Source organism: Phaseolus vulgaris, chromosome 7 (assembly GCF_000499845.2).
Source record: "Phaseolus vulgaris cultivar G19833 chromosome 7, P. vulgaris v2.0, whole genome shotgun sequence".
Classification (NCBI taxonomy): Eukaryota; Viridiplantae; Streptophyta; class Magnoliopsida; order Fabales; family Fabaceae; genus Phaseolus; species Phaseolus vulgaris.
The window spans coordinates 4,951,817-4,971,029 of NC_023753.2; the positions used below are offsets into that span (position 1 = coordinate 4,951,817).

At 27.3% G+C, this 19,213-nt stretch overlaps 1 protein-coding gene and 3 long non-coding RNA genes across 4 annotated transcripts; all 4 read left to right on the plus strand.

Annotated features, from left to right (window-relative positions):
* LOC137828124 (non-specific lipid transfer protein GPI-anchored 20-like) lies at window positions 1-1,413 on the plus strand. The gene is made up of 4 exons (XM_068634571.1): window positions 1-420; window positions 641-667; window positions 771-845; window positions 935-1,413. Exons 1-4 carry the CDS (start codon window positions 81-83, stop codon window positions 1,159-1,161), a joined length of 669 nt encoding a protein of 222 aa, XP_068490672.1. The 5' UTR covers window positions 1-80; the 3' UTR covers window positions 1,162-1,413.
* Window positions 1,414-5,992: 4,579 nt separating this feature from the next.
* On the plus strand, window positions 5,993-7,059 carry LOC137828767 (uncharacterized). Its single transcript, XR_011083964.1, has 2 exons — window positions 5,993-6,227; window positions 6,771-7,059. It is a non-coding gene; the product is annotated as an uncharacterized lncRNA (long non-coding RNA).
* Window positions 7,060-12,069: 5,010 nt separating this feature from the next.
* LOC137828227 (uncharacterized) lies at window positions 12,070-12,670 on the plus strand. The gene is made up of 2 exons (XR_011083842.1): window positions 12,070-12,297; window positions 12,513-12,670. It is a non-coding gene; the product is annotated as an uncharacterized lncRNA (long non-coding RNA).
* Window positions 12,671-17,530: 4,860 nt separating this feature from the next.
* On the plus strand, window positions 17,531-18,575 carry LOC137828694 (uncharacterized). Its single transcript, XR_011083949.1, has 2 exons — window positions 17,531-17,762; window positions 18,287-18,575. It is a non-coding gene; the product is annotated as an uncharacterized lncRNA (long non-coding RNA).
* The last annotated feature ends 638 nt before the right edge of the window (window positions 18,576-19,213 follow it).

A 19,213-nucleotide genomic window follows, 5' to 3' on the forward strand; every position in this document is an offset into this window, starting at 1 on the left:
CACAACTCCCCAACTCATTCTTCTCTCCACCTCTTCCACAAATTCAACAAATTCCTAGTGGACCCCACAAGACACTACACATGGCAAGTTTTCGCTCTCTCTCCCTCACAGCTGCTGTGTTAGCAATGGCTCTGCTAATGGTTGCACCAAGCTATGCTCAAATCACCACGCCATGTAACGCATCAATAGTAGGGACTTTCTTCACACCTTGCATGAATTTTCTCACAAATAGCAGCGCCAATGGAACCTCACCAACCACCGAGTGCTGCACTGCCCTCAAGTCCCTCACAAGTGGTGGCATGGACTGTCTGTGTCTCATTGTCACTGGCAGCGTTCCCTTCAGAATTCCCGTCAATCGAACCTTAGCCATTTCTCTCCCTCGTGCCTGCAACATGCCCGGGGTCCCACTTCAATGCAAAGGTTTATTTCTTCAATTCCTATCATATACTTTCTTTCTTTCTTTTTTACTAACCAAATATTGTTTGGTTTCAGTGGTTCAAGAGAATCTCAAAGATTAATTAATTTTAACTTATAAAACAAACTTATTTCTTTCATTTCATTTTATCAGTGGTTACTGATTAAGAAGTTTATTAACCATAATCAGTAAGGCTAATGAAGTTTTTTTTTACTTATTTTGCAGCCTCGGGTTCACCACTTCCTGCTCCTGGTAAAGCTAAAACTGCAAACTTCCATGAACATGTTGCATAAAATTCTTATACGAACATTTTCCCATCTGTAACTAAGCCTTTGAATGATTTTAACATGCGCAGGACCAGTGTCTCTTGGACCTTCACCTTCGCCTGCATCAGATTCCTCTGGATTTTCTCCAACCGCTAGTCCTCAAGGTTAATTATTTCATTTCAGTAACAGTTTTCGATTAAAAACTTGTTTAGTTTGATTCTAACATATCATACTCCATTTTGTCTCTGTACAGGTTCTACTGTTCTCCCCTCACCAACTTCACCGTCTCTGGCACCACAATCTGACACGCCTTCTTCTCTTTTGACTCCACCATCTCCATCAGCGGATTCTGGTAACCCATCTGTATCAACGGGAAGTGGCCGCACTAATGTCACTCCATCATCTGCCATGACATCTTATAATGCTCCACCTTCTCTTATCTTCATTGCACTCGGATTTGCTGTTCTCAAATACTACTAGCTTCTGCGTTTGGAATATCCAGTGAACACGTATATATCTATATATCTATATCTATATATATATATATATATATATATTCTTTCCAGTGTGCCTTTTGCGTTAGAGATTAAGATTGTTTCAGACCCACATTTGGGGCGTATTCATCCGAAAGCTTTTGTATGGTAATGTTGGTTTGTCTTTTTGTTGATGAACTTTTGCATTGTAATGTATATATACTAAAAATTGGAAACTGAAGTTCTTGTTATTTCTTCACCCTCCATGTTTGTTAAATTATTATCTGTATTTTATTGGGACTTTAAATATGTTCAATTATTTTTTACACTAGCAACTTTTTATTATTTTATACTGGTTCTTTGATGAGGCATATGAAACGGAATGCTCTGTCTGGTTTCGTAAACATCATGGATATGGATGATTTTACATTGGGAAAAGATGCTCGGACAGTTGTATAGAATTTAGTTTACGTTTAGTATAAATATAAATATATATAATAAAAAATAAATTGTAATTAAATAATATGAAAATATTTATTGAAAATAGTAATGTAGTTGTATAAAAAATATAGATTATGAATGTATCATTTTCTACTGAGTTCTTTTGTAAAAATATCAAATGCTCAAATTTATTCATTTCTCTTAATTTTTTAAGGTAATCGATGGAATATAAAGGGCATTTCGACTCATTCCTATTGAAAAGACAGCATAATAAGACAAATTTAATAGTAAATTTATCATCAAAATATGATATTTGTTTTTGTTTTTGTTATTAATTACACTAGAGATGCATTTTCCTTCTTACACACATCTCTTTTAGTTGTTAGTAACTTGTAACAGTGAACTTTGTGAGTAACAAAATAATATAATTAAAACAAATTAGTAACGTCGATACTTAGAAATGTTACAACAAAATTGATAACTACAAAGGTTACTAACATTTATTGTTAAAAGTGTTAAGAAAATTTTGCAAAAAAATACAACTCAGTTAAACTTATAACATCTTTTCACATGTTATTAAATAAACCTAGTAAAGGTTAAATAGTCGTCAGTATTACATAATTTCGTGTTTTATGAACTAAAAAAGCCAGTAAAATTTTAGTTGCATTTCAATGAAAAGAATGAATGTGATGATATCGTTAACGTCACAAAACTTTCTTTAATTGATAATTGGTCATTAGTAGTATATAACTTTTAATTTACTTTTGTGAGAAAATTTTATAAAATTAAATGTAAACAAAATGGTTTTATGAGTCGTGTGTTCTAATCCCAAATTAGCCATTGTAGCGAGGAGAGCTGAAATCCCAACACAACTTGAAATCTGAAATTTCAAAAGTCATTAATGATAGAAGTTCTTTTGCACAAGTTGGAAGGGAGGGAAGCACAAGCAGCAACGAAGGTAGGAAGCCATTAATCTTGGACTTCGTGCAACAGGGCTTCTCCTTCATGCCTAAACCCTTTCAGCGCTATGAAGCTCGGACACTCCTGTTAAATGACGTGTCGGTGTTCGATACGACACTCGTATGATACTTGTAGGACACGTATCCGTGAAATGTCCAATTCAAAAAGTATTTGTTAGATTTCTGACAATTCTAGTACGGTTCTAACACAATTTTAAAAAAGAAAAATACATTAATTTTCTAAAATTCAAACTTTATTGTATAAATTGTTATTATGATTATGATAATAAGAAACAAATATTTGTGAACCAGTCATAAAAAACATCTTTCTGCTCTAAAAAATAATTTGGAACATACTTGTGCACATAAATCTGTATTGTCAATTTATATAATTCATAATTATATAATATATAAATCAGTGTCTCAGTGTTCTACATTTTAGAGATTTTACATATCTTCATGTTTGGGTCCGTATCGTATCAGTGTTCATGTCAGTGTCTGTGCTACATAGTTTCAGCGGCAAACAACCTTAAACAATGGTAATGTCTCTATCTCCTTTTCTGCGTTTCTCTTATCTCATTTCAATTGTTGTTTTCTTCATCGTAACTCACCGTATCATCTTCTTGAATGAAACAGAGGAAGAAGAAACATGGGTTCAAGAGATCTTTTGTGATGAAAAAGCTGAAGCAACCCACCGGGGAAGAAAATCCCCAAAAGGTTCGTCTTTTCACGAGGGAAGATACCGGCCTTCCTCAAACAGCTTCAGAGGACCTCAGAAAGTTGATGCGCCCATTACTCTTATGCTTTATGTGGATTTGAGGTGGAAAATTGAGGTGTAGAAGAGTGGAAATTTGAAGGTTTAAAGGTTTAAAAGACTCGTGTAAGGATTTGAGGAAAAAATATGAAAAAGTTAAGTGGATTTGGATTTAGAAATGTTAGAGTTAAATTGTGAAAAAAATTGGTTGAAATACGTAAATAATGTGATATTTTGTAAGAGTATTTTAATTTTTTTTAATAATATAAATTATAAGATTACAATTTATTTTTGTATATAAAAAATAAAAAATAAAATAATTTTTTATACATTTTAGTTAATTAAAATAATGTAAAATCAATATTATAAATAAAAAAATAATGTAAAATTTAAATAAAATTAAGTATTTAAATATAATTATATTATTATTTATTTTATTAATTTAATTTAATTATTTAAATTAGTGTGTTTATATTATTTTAATATTTTATGATTATTTATATTATATATATATATTAAGTATATATTTTTATTTTGTATAAAAATATTAATATTAGTGATGATTTTTATTATTATTATTATGAAAAAATTAATATATTTTAAAAAGTATCTGAAATAAATAGTATAATATAAAAAACATATATAACTATTTTAAATTTTCAATATTAAAATATATATTCATTAATAAAATAAAAATTTAATTTGTACATTAATAAAATAATTACATTATTATTTCTGTTTTTAAAATTTAAATATTATTAGTAAATAAAACTCTAGATTACTATAATATATCAATTAAATTCTATTGTTTTTTTTAAATTTAAATAGTTAAATAAATCATCTATTGTCACCAATAAATCAAAATCTAAATTACTATAATATATCAATTAAATCCTATAATTTTTATTTTTAGAATTTAAATATTTAAATGAATTTTCTATTGTCATTAATATATCAAAATTTGGATTACTAAATTTACTAAAATAATAACCTGTTTTTTCAAATAATGTATATTTATTAATTTTGTTTAGTAAACAAATATTTTTTAATATTTTTAAAAATAAATGCAAATAGAATATTAAATTAGAACAAACAAAAACACTTGAAAAAACAAAGAAAAAAATAAAAAAATATGAAAAAAAATTAACATTTATGAATTTTTAAATATATAGGTAGTAGTTTCTTATGTCCAATTTATCTATGATTTTTTTTTCACAATCCGTAAATAACTTTGTTTACTTTTTTTTATTATTTATGGATTTTTACAATAGGTAATAATGAATTTTTATAGTATATGTCGGTTCATAATAAAAAAAATAACTTATGTAAAAAACATGTTTGGGTGGTGGGAATGCTTTCTCAACGTGCAACAATAAATTGATAATAAAAAGACATTTTTTAACGTGCAATAACAAAGCAACATGTCGAACGACTCAATGCAACTTTGGGGTAGGGTATGGGGACAATAACAGTCGTGCAACATAACATAACATGGGACACAAGAAGAGACACGAGATGAGAGCAGGAATGACCTGGTGTGTCGACTAGGTAGGGGGAGTGGATGACATGTGGATGACAAAGATGGGTGGATGTGACATCAAGCTCAGGAAGAGACACAAAAGTGACCACACAAACCTTGAATAAAGAAGAAGACAAATGGGTAATGACCCAAAATAAGTGTCATTAATGATGTTATGATGTTTTTAAAAAGAAGTCAAACTTTTTACATTAGTTCACAATAACTAATGTAAAAAGTCATTTTTACATCAGGTGCAATAATGAATGATATAAATTTTTTTACGTCTGCAATTAGTTAACAAAATGTCACTGTGCATATTTTTGTCGTTTATTTGTTTGCCATTCAAAGTCAAAACTATAATGTAAATAAACTTTCTACACTAGTGAACCCACAAGTTGTTGATATGATCGATTTAGTTTTTGTAGAAAATAAACTGCATAATGAGCATAAACTAAAAAAAACTTTATAACTTGGTTTGTAGGTTGACCAAATCTCACGCACTAGATATTTGATTGCTTTATTATTAGTCTTGGTTACAATATATTTAGTTCATACTTGTATCTATTACAATAAATTTGATGAAAATGCTTTTATCATCTTAGTATTATATATGAATGATATGTTACTGGTAAATTCCAATAATTAAATAAAAGAATTGGAGACAAAGATGACAAACGAGTCTAATATAAAAACTTGGAACTAGTAAATGAAATTTTAGGAATACATATTTATCGAGACAAAAAAATATAAGAAAGTTTGATTTTCTCGAAATAATTACTTTTTCTACCTAGTTTGATCAATTATAAGGTATCCAAGTAACAATGAAGAAAATAAGAACGTTATGCCATTTTTCCTTGCTGAAAAGGAGAAAAGGTTTGTAGTGTTTTTTTTTCTTAGAGCAAATTAGGTTCACAATATTGATATCTTCTCAATTTGACACATGACAAATTGATTAATCACAAAGCAAATTGGCGTTGGACAATGAAAGGTGGAAGAAAGCAAATTTTTTAAATTATTAATCAATTTGTTTCAATATTTTTTTCTTAAAGTTATGATATTTTAACTAACGAGCGCCCCAAATTTTAGCAATAGACGTTGACTTTGTTTGTGGTTCATAAACCATTTACACAACTATATATACTAATTTACCTTCCAAAACTAAGGTAAGGGAAGGAGGAAAATAAACCACCACCAACAACAAGAAAAAATAACTAAAATGGAAAACAAATATGTTGCATTGTTGTTGGTGGTGTGCCTCATAGCTGCTACAACTGTTGAAGCTCAAGAATCCCAAATTTCATGCTTTCACGATTGTGTCTCAATTGATTGTGGTGAACAACCTTCAACCTTTTGCAAGTTCCTTTGTGGTTTCGGTTGTTCAGGCACTGGATTGACAAACTGTAAGTTAATTCATTTACATATATGCATGATCTTTGTTTTGTGAAATATTAGAATGAAATTTTTAATAAAGCCTCATTTGTTTTAATAAATTATTGAATATAAAGAGATTCAATTCTTCTTCATCTTAGGGTTTAGATTTCAATGCCATAAGGAAAAATAGTTAAGGAAAATATTCGACGAAACTTTTTATTTCCCCTTCAATTAGAATTGTTTAATAAGTTGCCACTAAATTTTGAATGAAGATAGAAATATTACATACTGAATTGATATTGTGATTCATTCTATTTTCTTTATTTATTATCAGTGTATTTTAGTGTATGTAATAATATACAAGATAACTGTTTATATTGAATATTGACCCTAAATGTAAGGGATAATAAGGTAATTATACATTAAAAATAAAATAAAAAAATAAAACTATGTTCATTTAAAATAGTTATTGTAGTTTATAGACATGAAGATGATTGTTTATGTTTATGTGTATGTGAATTTCATAAATATTTATTATTCTTAAGTTTGCAATCTTAAAATGTACCATGCAGCAAATATGGTAGATACAAATGGAGTGAAGGCAGAAGCACCAAAATCATCATGGGCAGAAGCACCACAATTCTCAAGGAAGGTTCAAGCATAGTTGGAAAAAGACTATAATGCAGATAAGCAAGGCTTTCACTAAGCTTTGTAGCATAGGTTGAACAAAATGCAATTAATGGGGCTTAATATGTGGCTGTCTCATTAACATGAGAACATAATATTATTATTATTCTCTTTATCCTCCTTTCCTCCAATTATTAACTATCACTAAATTAAATATTATCCATCTTCTTCTCACTCTCTTTTTCTTTTTTCTAACAAAAGTGTTATCTATTGTAAATAACAACCTTTGAAATGCTCCAATCCATATAAACAAAATTGTGTATGATTATATGTTAAGAAAATTAGCTTATCACACAATAATGGTACATTCCCTTTCAAACTTCACAAAGACAATTATTATTAGCTACACAACTACCTCATGTACTTAGGCCATTATTAACTTCTTTTATTTTACTTCCTGGCCTTTAATATTTTATTGTTTAGAATATCTCCTGCCACTTCGCTTTGTTGCCTTTCCATCAAGTGTATTGCTACTTAGACTAAAACATCATGCCTATTTCTCATTACTTCGTTGTTGCTAGTTATTGTTAATTGTAGCACCTTTACCTCTTCATAACTTAAATTTTTTTCATACTTTGTGTTTGGCTGCATTGAGGAAACTCAAACTAGAGGAGGTCGTGCACTAATATTTTTTAAAAAATAGTGAAACTTTAGCTACTTCTGCATGCCATTTTTTCATATTTCATTTTTTGTTGTTTCTATATTCATTTTTTTGTGTGTATATATTTTAACCTTTGATAATGAGAATGCACTTGTAGATTGTTCTTCATCTCAGATCTTCACCTTAATTCCTCAAACCATCAACCTTCCACCATGTTTCACTGAGAGTTGGATTAGTCTCAATTTTCCTATCTCAGACTTGATATTCCTATTTTGACACGACTACATCTTCTATATCTCCTTTCACCTTCATTGTGAGTCCACTTATTTCATAGGCCATTTCAGTCTGTTTTCATTACTTGACTTCTCCTTTGGAATTCTCCTCCAAATCCTATACACAATGATCATATTCTTTTACTCGTTATAATTGCATGGAGAGTAAACATTAACTATTGTTATGGGTCCATTAAGGTTGTGTTTGGATTGGAAAGGAAATGTGTGAGGATTTGAGGAAAATGTGAAAAAAGCGATGTTGTTTGGATTTTAGTATGATAGAGTGAATTTGTGAGAAAAATGTATTGTAGTTTGTGAATGATGTGAAGGGTGTGAGAGAACTTTTTTTTTTAAATTTTAAAAATGAAACTTTACAAATTTATCCTTATTTTTAAAAATAATTAAAAAATAAAATAAGAGACATCTTTTGTGTAAATTTTATTTAATTATATATTTTTATAAACTTACAAAATAAATTTCATATCCTACAAATTATTTGCTTTTGTCTCTCGTTTTATTTTAAAATATATTTTTTAATATAATGTTTAAAAAATAAGCTATTAATATAACAATGTATTAGAAACAAGTACGAAAACTTATAATATTTAAATAAATAACAATATGAATAATTGAGTATATATATATATATATATATATATATTCTAATTTATTATAAGTGGTGTCAAATGTTGGTATGATTTTTTTAAAAATAATTTTAATGTAATTAATGTTATTTGGATGTAAAAAATAGTTTTTACATGAGAAAAACAACATGCATGATTATGCATGATGTTAATATTATAAAAATTATTAAAAACAATCATAAATTACAATTTTTTTTATAAAATGATCTATTCAAAAAATATCAAATTATATTGCAGTTCATCTAACATATTTTATTAAAAATAATGTCAAGATTTTTTTTTTACTAAACACTAATAAAGTATATATATATATATATATATATTAATAACGTAATATTGATGTTATATATTAATGTAAGTATTTATCTGATTAATTTATCATAAACATAATAAATTTAGCAATATAATTTTATTCAAAAGAAATAATATTTATATATATATATATTAACTTATAATCATAAATTTTAAAATTTATTTTAATATTATTATTTACAAATAAATTTTATGCAAACAAAAACAAATTTATAATGTTAAACTAATACATACTTATTTATGTGGCTTTCATCCTCTTTCTCATCATGAGGCATGCTTCTTTCTAGTAACTTACTCTTCACCAGCAGAGAATAGGAGGTTATCTTTCATTTGGATCTAGGGATTTGTGTAAACTCCTGAACAATAAATATCTTCTCCCTATGTAATGAAGGGAAGGTCATGAAAAATCAACTCACTAGTGTAGTTTTTTCAATTTTATCATTTTTACATATATTAATGATTACATAAATTGAACTAACACAAATATTTTAATTAAATGTAATAATAATAATTAATAATAAAATAAAAAATTTAATACAAAAAATATTTAGTTATTTATAATAAACAAATTATATAATAATAATTATTATAAATATAATAATACTATTTACATTTAATATAAATTTATTTTTTTAATTATAATTTTTAAATTTATAAATATTTAAATTATTTATTTCTGTATAATAATTTATAATTTTTACATAATAACTCATATATTTTTTTTGAAATTAATTATTTAATGATATAGAAAATAACTTACATAATTTTAATTTACCAAAATATACACAAAAATACCTAATATTTGATTATTTTGTTTTTTAAAGAGAATGATAAATTTGTAATATTATATTTTATACACAAAATAACCTTATATTTTGTTTTTTAAAGAAAATAACTTACATAATTTTAATTTACCAAAATATACACAAAAATACCTAATATTTGATTATTTTGTTTTTTAAAGAGAATGATAAATTTGTAATATTATATTTTATATCTTTAAAAAAATTAAAATACCTCATAACCATCATATCACTCACAAACTTTCCTTACAAATTCATTAAAACATTTCTTAATCTAAACACACTCACTTTCTTCACACTTTCCTTACAAATCATCACACATCCACTCCTTAAGTCCACACACTTCCCCTCCTCAATTCAAATACAACCTAATCGAAACGATTTCCACCCATTATTTTCTTTCCTCCTCTACAATGCACACCTTGAAGCAAATACACCCTTTATATTATGTTTACTTCTAAATATGTGCAATGAGGAGGGATGGATGGGCGAATGCTTCTTGTATTTGTTTAAGTAGTTTTGAGGGTGGGAGAGCGGATGGGGGGGAGGATGACAACATTTTTTGTATTCACATAAATGAAGAGATTTGCAGAAATTCCACCTAAAATTCTTGCATTTTATCCAAATCCCTTTTTCAAGCATTTTTAAACTATTAATAATATAAATTATTCAAAATATTAATAATATTAATTATTTTATCACTATTATAATTACTAATATATATATACACACACAATATACATAATTTTATTTAAAAATTTCAAAAATAATTAATTATATTATTAATAACAACATACACTACAAGAAAAAAAAAGTTTTAACTAAAGTTATTTAGTATAGGTTAATATATTCCTATGACTTAATTTAATTAACAAAGATTTTTTTTAAGGTTAGTTAAATTCTAAAAGTTTATTCTAAAATCTCGACAAAATAGCGGAGGTTATTTTAACCTTCATAAAAGTTTATTCTAAAACCTCAGCAAAATAACTGAGGTTGTCTCAACCTTCGTCAAGTTACAAAGGTTTAATCTAAAACCTCAATAAAATAATGATTTTTTTTTAACCTTCACTAAATTTCAAAGGTTTATTCTACAACCTCAACAAAATAACAATTTTTTTTAACCTTCATTAAATTCTAAAGGTTTATTCTAAAACCTCATCAAAATAGTATGTGAGTAATGATTTTATGGTGACACATAATTAATATATGCTTTATCTATTTATTTAATTTATATATGTTTTATCAAAATTTCAAAATTGTTCATAGATTAGAGCTTTTGAATGTTTTTTTTTCACTTTTGAGTTCTTAAATTTTGCTATTTGATCATTAGCAATTTTCTTTAAAAGTTAGGTTTCATTATTATTTTCTCCAAAATTCATTTTTGAAAATTCTTGAAAATTTTCCGGTTTGGAAATCTCATTGGATCTGTGGTGTGAACAGTATATCCAGTGGTGCGAATATCAGATTTGGTTTAGGTTTTCAGATTTTCCTAAAATTTTTCTCTACTTTTTGCGTCGTTGTTCTTCATCTTCTGAGTGTTCATGAAATTTGAATCGGAACAACTCCGATGTGAATGAAATCGGTGCACGAGGCGGATAATAGGTGGCCAGTGGTTCGCCTTCAAATGATGCAAACAACGGTGATGAATGCCAGTTCGGTGCGATATCCAATTGAAGCGGTGTGGTGTTGGAATAGTCAAGAACGAATGTTTTTGCATTTCCGACAACCTAAATCGGTGAACGGAAGCGGAATTTTCGGTGAACGAAGTGGGTGAACGGTTTGCGTTTTTCTTCATCTTAAATAGGTAAGTGAGTTTGATTGGAGAACATTGAAACGGTGTGACAAAGGAGTGGCAGCTTCCGGCGACTGTAATCAGAAAGTTGAACGGAGAAGACGACCGGAAACTTAAAATTGATTAAATTCAGTAATTGGACGAGGACTCCGGCAGTTCTCGTAGGAGCTAAAATCGGAGCTGAAGCGATTCTCGTGGAGCACACTCAGGTTTCGGGCATGCGATCTCGTCTTCAACTACGAACGACGTAGGAGTTGGATTCGAAACTGCAATTTGAAGTTTGAAAAACAGATAAGTGGATTTCTCAAGATAATCTCCTTGTTTTTCTCAGGTAAAATTGATTAACGATACTTGAAATTTTTTGAGTGAATCATTGGTGATTCAGTGGAAGTGTTGGGGAGAAGTTGTGAATTGATTCCTTGACTGAGTTTCTGGTGAAGCAGAGCTACTGTTTTTCTTGTTCTAAATTTGTTATTTGGTGAAAAATTAAATGTAATTGTGAATCTGTTTTGAGCTTTGAAAAAACTGCAGAAAACGTGTTTGATAAAATTACAAAGTGGAAGTTGTATTCAATTGGTTCTAGCTTAATTGTATTGTTGGTGCAGAATTTTAAAATTTCAATTGACAAGGGCAGTAGTGTGATTAAAAGTTTGTATTTGAAAAATTGAGAAATTGGCGGTTCAGTGTTTTTGGGAATTAAACTTCGTTGATTCAATTTTGTTGTAAGGAAGCAGATTGGCGAAGTAATAATTTGGTAATTTGGAAAATTCACGATGAAATTGGTGCGCTGGAATTGGTGGAAGTTGAGTTCGTTAGCAGCCTAAACATTTCTTCATTGGTGATGTGTTGCTGGTCCAGTAGAAGAGTTGATGCACTCTAGAAGGTCCAAGTGGTTTGTCTTGGTGCAGATTTTCCCAAACGCTGCTGGTGAGTGATAAAGGTGAAAACAGTTTACAGAAGTCAACTTGAGACATGTCAAATTAGCATTGTAAGTACTTTGTTGGTTGAATTAAGAAGTTCTAAAACTGATTCAGCGCTGGCGTAAAAAATTGGAAGTGCAGCTAGTGATAATTGTTGCATTGGCGAATAGTTGAATGGTGCCTTTGATGAATTGAAATGGAAAAAGCTAGGATAATGGTTTAAATTCAATTTAGAAAGCAAATTTTGGTGGTTAGCTGATATTGTTTATTATATTATATGCAGTGCTTACTTCATGGTTTAGGCTCAAATATCCTTACATGGCCATTGGTGCTCTGGTCTCATCAGCTCCGATCCTCTACTTTTATGATATTACACCACAGTATGGTTACTACTCTATTGTTTCAAGGGATTTTTAGAGTAATTTATCATATTTTGATTTTGATTTTTTCTTTATTTGTTTAATTCTACCATCAAATATATGTCAAAAAAAGGTGACTTAATGATGAGTTGGTATATTCAGGAAGCCAGTGAAACATGTTACAAGAGATTCAAGACTTACTGGTGTAGCTTGAACGTGCCTTTCTAACATTCTTCCAAACTATTGGATTTTATTTGCTTACATTCACCATATTTAATAGAATTTACATTTTTTTTTCTTTTTTTTAACGCTATTAAATTCTAAAATATGAATATCCACTAAAAGCATTTATAATACAATGGTTAATGATACTTTCATTAATGCTCTTCGTGCTGCTCTTGCTTCTTTTGGCTGTGAGTCTGACTTGCCGTTGTTTTTAAACTGTATTATTGATATTTCATTAAATTTTTCTAATTATATTAATCTATGTTTCCAAGGAGCTCCTCAACCCAATTTAAGATGTTAACAAACTGTTGAACTGAGTCCTGCAGATGCTATTGGATATCCAAGCTGTTAAGACAATTTTTCTTGAAGTTCCTTCTCTTTCTGTAATATTAATTTGTATTCAATAGTTTCTATGCTTAAATATATATTTTTTTAAAATATAATTTGGTATATTGCTTGTGTGTACTACAAGAAATATCACTATTATGATAATATTTAATGTTCCGATGTCCAATTGTCCCACCAATTTGTTAATTCTTTTAAGTATTTATATAATATTATGTTAGAACTAACTAATAATTTTATATGAACTTAAACTATAAAGAAGCAGAGAAATTGTCTATCAAGGTACATTCTATCTTTCTACCTTGGGAACCATTAACATAGCCTTTTATGTAAAATTAATGACTTTTGGCATGAATTGGTAAGTGTTAGACCTTGAGAGTACAAACGTGAAAACCCTCTATAAAAGAGTCCAAACATATATGTAGCTGATTGACTTTGATTTGGCTGAACTTGACATGAAGAAAGTTATTGAGATAGGTGATGTTGGTGTAATCTATCAATACTGATTAACAAATTATACTCTAAAAAGATAATTAAGAAACTGTTTTACATTCTAACTTTGTTTCTTATTAATTAAGTCAATTTTTTTGAGTTATTCAACTATTTATCTTTATTGAAGAATAAAGATATAGAGGACATCAAGATGCACCAAACTTCATTTTTTTAATTTTTTTTATAAGTTGTAAATTCGTTAGTTTATTTAAATATACAACTAAACGTTATATTTATCTTTTTTGGACAATGTTTATTGAATATATTATTTAATCATGAAAAATTTCTTTGTATGAAAATTTAAATGTTTTAGTTAATTATTTAATTTTTGAGTAAAATTAAATGTTTTTAGTTCCAAACCTATGGTATTTTATATGGATTTTGAAATCTATGATATTTTATGAAGGTTTTGAAACCTATGATATTTGTACGGAGGTTTTGAAACCTATGGTATTTTATGAAAGTTTTGAAACCTATGGTATTTTACAGAGGTCTCGAAACCTATGGTATTTTACAGAGGTCTCGAAACCTATGGCATTTTATAGAGGTTTTTGAAACCTATGGTATTTTACATAGGTTTTGAAACTCATGGTATTCTATACAGGTACTAAACCTCATGGTCTTTTACGAGGATTTTGAAATCCATGATATTTTTCGGGAGTTTGGAAACCCATGGTAATTACGAAGATTTTGGAACCCATGATATTTTACGGAGGTTTTCAAATACACGGTATTTTACGAAGGTTCTTAAACTTATGATATGTATAAGAGGTTTTAAAAGACGTTTTCTGAAGTTTAAAAAATCCAAAATCCTAGAGAACATGTTCCTTAGGGATGGTTTAACCGGGGAAATTACAACCTGGATAAATGACTTAGCGGAAGTTTTAATCCTTGGTAATGTAAAATTAAACCTTGTTAAAATTATTTTTTCTTGTACTGAATATACTTATAAATGATGAAAATAATAAAATAAAATTATAATATAAAAAACATATATAGTTATATAAAATAACAAATATATAATAACAAATATTATTTTCATAAATTTTAATATATTTAATAAATTCATTTCAGTTTAACACAAAATTATTTTTTATTATGTTTTTTAATTTTTTATTAAAAATAAAATTAATTATAGATATTATATATTAGAAAAATTTAATTAACTCAAACCTACACACAAAAATAATTCATTATTTATATATACTTTTAATAATAATGATAAATTTGTAAACTTACATTTTACACCTTTAAAATATTTTTTAAATTCCCTCCCAACTATCACATCATCACAAATTCAATCAACCATACTCACATAATTACTCTATCATCATTCGATCCAAATAACTTCACACATCTTCTCTAATCCTCACAAATCAACATCTTCCCCGCAAATTTTGAAATCTAAATAATTGGTAGTTAAAACATTGATAACTAATTAGATACCAATTTAGAAACTATTTGCCAATAATAGAAACTAATTTAGAAACCACTAATTTTTTTAGTCTTTAAAATGGTCTCCAATTTAGTCACTATAGCAACTAATTATTTTTTGTTTCTAAAATTGGTTTCTATTTAATGATTTACTTGTAGTGTTATATTAATATTAATATTAAAAAAACTATTAAATAACAATCAAATTTAGAGACAAAAAATAATTAGTCACTATATTAACTAAGTTAGATAATATTTGAAAAATTAAAAATTATTTTTATATAAATTATTTATATTATTAATAAAAATTATAAAATAATTTATAAATTTGTATCTAACAATGTTAGTAGCTAAAATTTTTGGTAAGTAATGTATATATCAATTTTAGAAACTATTTTATAATTTTTTATTAATAATATAAAGTAATTTAATATCAATTTTTTTAATTTATAAAATAATATATAATTTAAAATATAATAACTAATTATTTTAATTTCTAAAATTAATTAATATTTTTCTTGAAATATAATATTATTAATATTATTTTTTAGTAATACTTTTATTATTATTATTATTATTATTATTATTAATCATATTAAGATTATTAACATTAATATTAAGGATTTTAATAATAATAACAATATTTTATTATATAATGTTTAAAGTTTGATTTGGAATCAAAACACGCATTCCATGCGTGATCTCTTCTGATGTTTACATATAATTTAATATATTTCAATAACTGATTTTTTAATTAATTTGTAAGTAAACTAATGCACAATTTAAAAATAAATTTATAAATAATTATATACGGATAAATCCAATAAATAATATCTATATAATTAGATACTGATATTACTTACGAATATCAACATATGAATTTACTTATAAATTTTTAAATCTCCTGGTAGATATTTATGTCTAATTTATTTATGAATTTTTTTTTTTACAATTCGTAGATAATTTTGTTTACTTATCAAATTTTTTTTATTATCTACGGATTTTTTTAGTAGGTAATAACGAATTTTCTTATAGCATTATGTCGGCTCTAAAAAAAAAATAAATGATGTATAAAACATGTTTGAGCGGTGGGAAGAATTTCTCGATGTGTAACACTAAAATGATAAAAAAGATATTTTTAATGTGCAACAACTAGAAAACAACATGCAGGACGACTTAATGCAACTTTGGGGGGGCAGTTTAGGACAATAACAGTCACACAACATAACACAAGATGAGACACAAGAAGAGACACAAGGTGGGAGCAATAACGATTTGGTGTGTCGACTAGGTAGGGGGAGTGGGTGACACATGGATGACAGAGATTGGGGGATGTGACATTAAGCTCAGGGATAAACACAAAAGTGACAACACGAATCATGAACAAAGAAGAAGACAAATGGGTAATGGCACAAAAGAAAAGTGTCATGAATAAGGTGTTTTAAAAGAAGTCAAACTTTTTACATTGATTCACCATAACTAATGTAAAAATTCATTTCTACATTAAGTGCAAAAATGAATGATATTTTTTTTTACGTCTTCACTTAGTTACCAAAATGTCACTGTACATATTTTTTGTCGTTATTTTTAGGCCATTCAACGTCAAAATTGTAATGTAAATGAGCTTTCTACACTAGTGAACTCACAAGGTTGTTGTTAGAAGGGATTTAATTTTTGTAGAAAATAAACTGCAAAATGAGCATAAACTAAAAAACTTTATAACTTGGTTTGTAGGTTAACCAAATCTCAAGCACTAGATATTTGATTGCTTTATTCTTAGTCTTGGTTACAACATATTTAGTTTAGACTTGTATCTATTATAATAAGTTTGATGAGAATGTTTTATCATCCTAGTATTATATATGAATGATATGTTACGGTAAATTTCAACAATTAAATAAAATAATTGGAGACAAAGATGACAAACGAGTCTAATATAAAACTTGGAACTAGTAAATGCGATTTTAGAAATACATATTTATCGAGACAAAAAATAGATAAGAAAGTTTGATTTTCTCAAAATAATTATTTTTTCAACCTAGTTTGATCAATTATAAGGTATCCGAGTAACAATAAAAAAAAGAACGTTATCCGAGTAACAATAAAAAAAAGAACGTTATGTCATTTTTCCTTGCTGAAAAGGAGAAAAGGTTGTAGTGTTTTTTTTCTTTGAACAAATTAGGTTCACAGTATAGATATCTTCTCAATTCAACACATGACAAATTGATCAATCACAAAGAAAATTGGCATTGGACCATGAAAGGTGGAAGAAAGCAAGCCTTTTTCCATTATTAATCAATTTGTTTCCGAATTCTTTTCTTTAAGTTAGGATATTCTAACTAACAAACGCCCCAAATTTTAGCAAACGTTGACTTTGTTTGTGGTTCATAAACCATTTACACAACTATATATATTCATGTACCTTCCCAAACCAAGGTAAGGGAAGGAGGAAAGTAAATCACCAACAACAACAACAGGACAAAAAATAACTAAAATGGCAAACAAATATGTTGCATTGTTGTTGTTGGTATGCCTCACAGTTGTTGCAACTGTTGAAGCTGAAAAATACCAAACTCCATGCGTTCACGATTGTCTCTCAGTTAAATGCGGCGAACACCCCTCAAGCTTTTGCAAGTTCCTTTGTGGTTTCGGTTGTTCAAGTGCTGGAATGGTAAATGGTAAGTTAATTTGTTTACACATAAATATTTTTTTTTTATATTCTGTGAAATATTGGAATAATTTTTTTAATAAAACCTTAATTGTTTTAATAAATCAACAATATTTAATATAAATAAATTCAATGCTTTTTCATCTTCGGGTTTAGATTTCAAAATCATAAGACAAAATTGTTAAGGAAAATAGGCATTATCTTATGGATGAAACTTCTTATTTCCACTTCAATTGGAATTGTTTAAAATATTGTCATTAAATTTTGAATGAAGATAAAAATATGACATAGTGTATTGATATTATAATTTATTTTATTTCTTTATTTATTATCAGTGTATTTGAGTGTGTAATAATATACAAGATAATTGTTTCTTTTACTTAATTAAAAATAAAAGAAAGAAATAAAATTATTCTCATTTAAAATAGTTATTGTAGTTTATAGACATGAAGAAGATTGATTATGTTTATGTGTATGTGAATTTCATAAATATTTATTATTCTTGAGTTTTTTATTTTAAAATGTACCATGCAGCAAATAAGATAAAAACAAATGGAGTGAAGACAAAAACAGCACAATCATCACAGCCAGAAGCACCACAGTTATCAAGAAAGGTTCAAGCACAATCAGAGAAAGACTATAAAAAAGAAATGCAAAGCCTTCATTAAGATATCAGAGTTTTGTAGCATAGGTTTGGCAAAATAGAGTTAATGGGGCTTAACATGGTTTTTTCTCATTAACAAAAGGACATAATATTGTTATTTTTGTCCTATCCTCCTTTCCTCAATTATCATTAAATTAAATATTATCCATCTTTTTCTCACTCTCTTTTTTTTCTTTTCCGACCAATTCCATTTATCAATATTAACTAAGTATAAATGCCACAACTATAACTATGCACCAATTTACGTAAAAAAAAAATATGATCAGTGTTACTAAGAAATAGTTACATTGAAAAAAAAATCAATTATGAGTTGAATTACATGTTATAATAGAAAAATAATTCTAATTAACATTAAGTACAAATAATTATAGTTGACTATAATCGAAATAATCTATTTGATATCAATCCAGAAATTCCATTGATGTTAATTAATGTTTGTTGAAAATTAACACTAGCTTTCATAAGTAAAAAAAAAAAGTCTAATGATGGTTATTATAATTGATTTTGACCTAAAAAGAATCTTTTGTTAACACTTAATCTAAAAAATAATGTTGAGTGAAAGCTCTTACTTTGACTAGTACAACAATGTCTCGACTTCGACAAAGTTATCGACATTCCAACATCATTTAGTGACACCTAACCAAATCAAGACAATAGCAATTTAACCAAAGTGCATGAAAAGGTATGAAGTAAAAATTGTACACGTGAAAGGCAAGAAAGTATAAACATTTGAAACTCTTACATTTTTTCCAGCAAAAATGTTATCTATTTATAAATAACAATACTTGAGGTGCTTG

Bases quoted from the DNA above. Each gene is read 5' to 3' on its own strand.
- LOC137828124 (XM_068634571.1), top strand. From the start codon at position 81: ATGGCAAGTTTTCGCTCTCTCTCCCTCACAGCTGCTGTGTTAGCAATG. The intron at 421-640 runs GTTTATTTCTTC...CTTATTTTGCAG, and splicing joins GGTCCCACTTCAATGCAAAG to CCTCGGGTTCACCACTTCCT. The intron at 846-934 runs GTTAATTATTTC...GTCTCTGTACAG, and splicing joins TCCAACCGCTAGTCCTCAAG to GTTCTACTGTTCTCCCCTCA.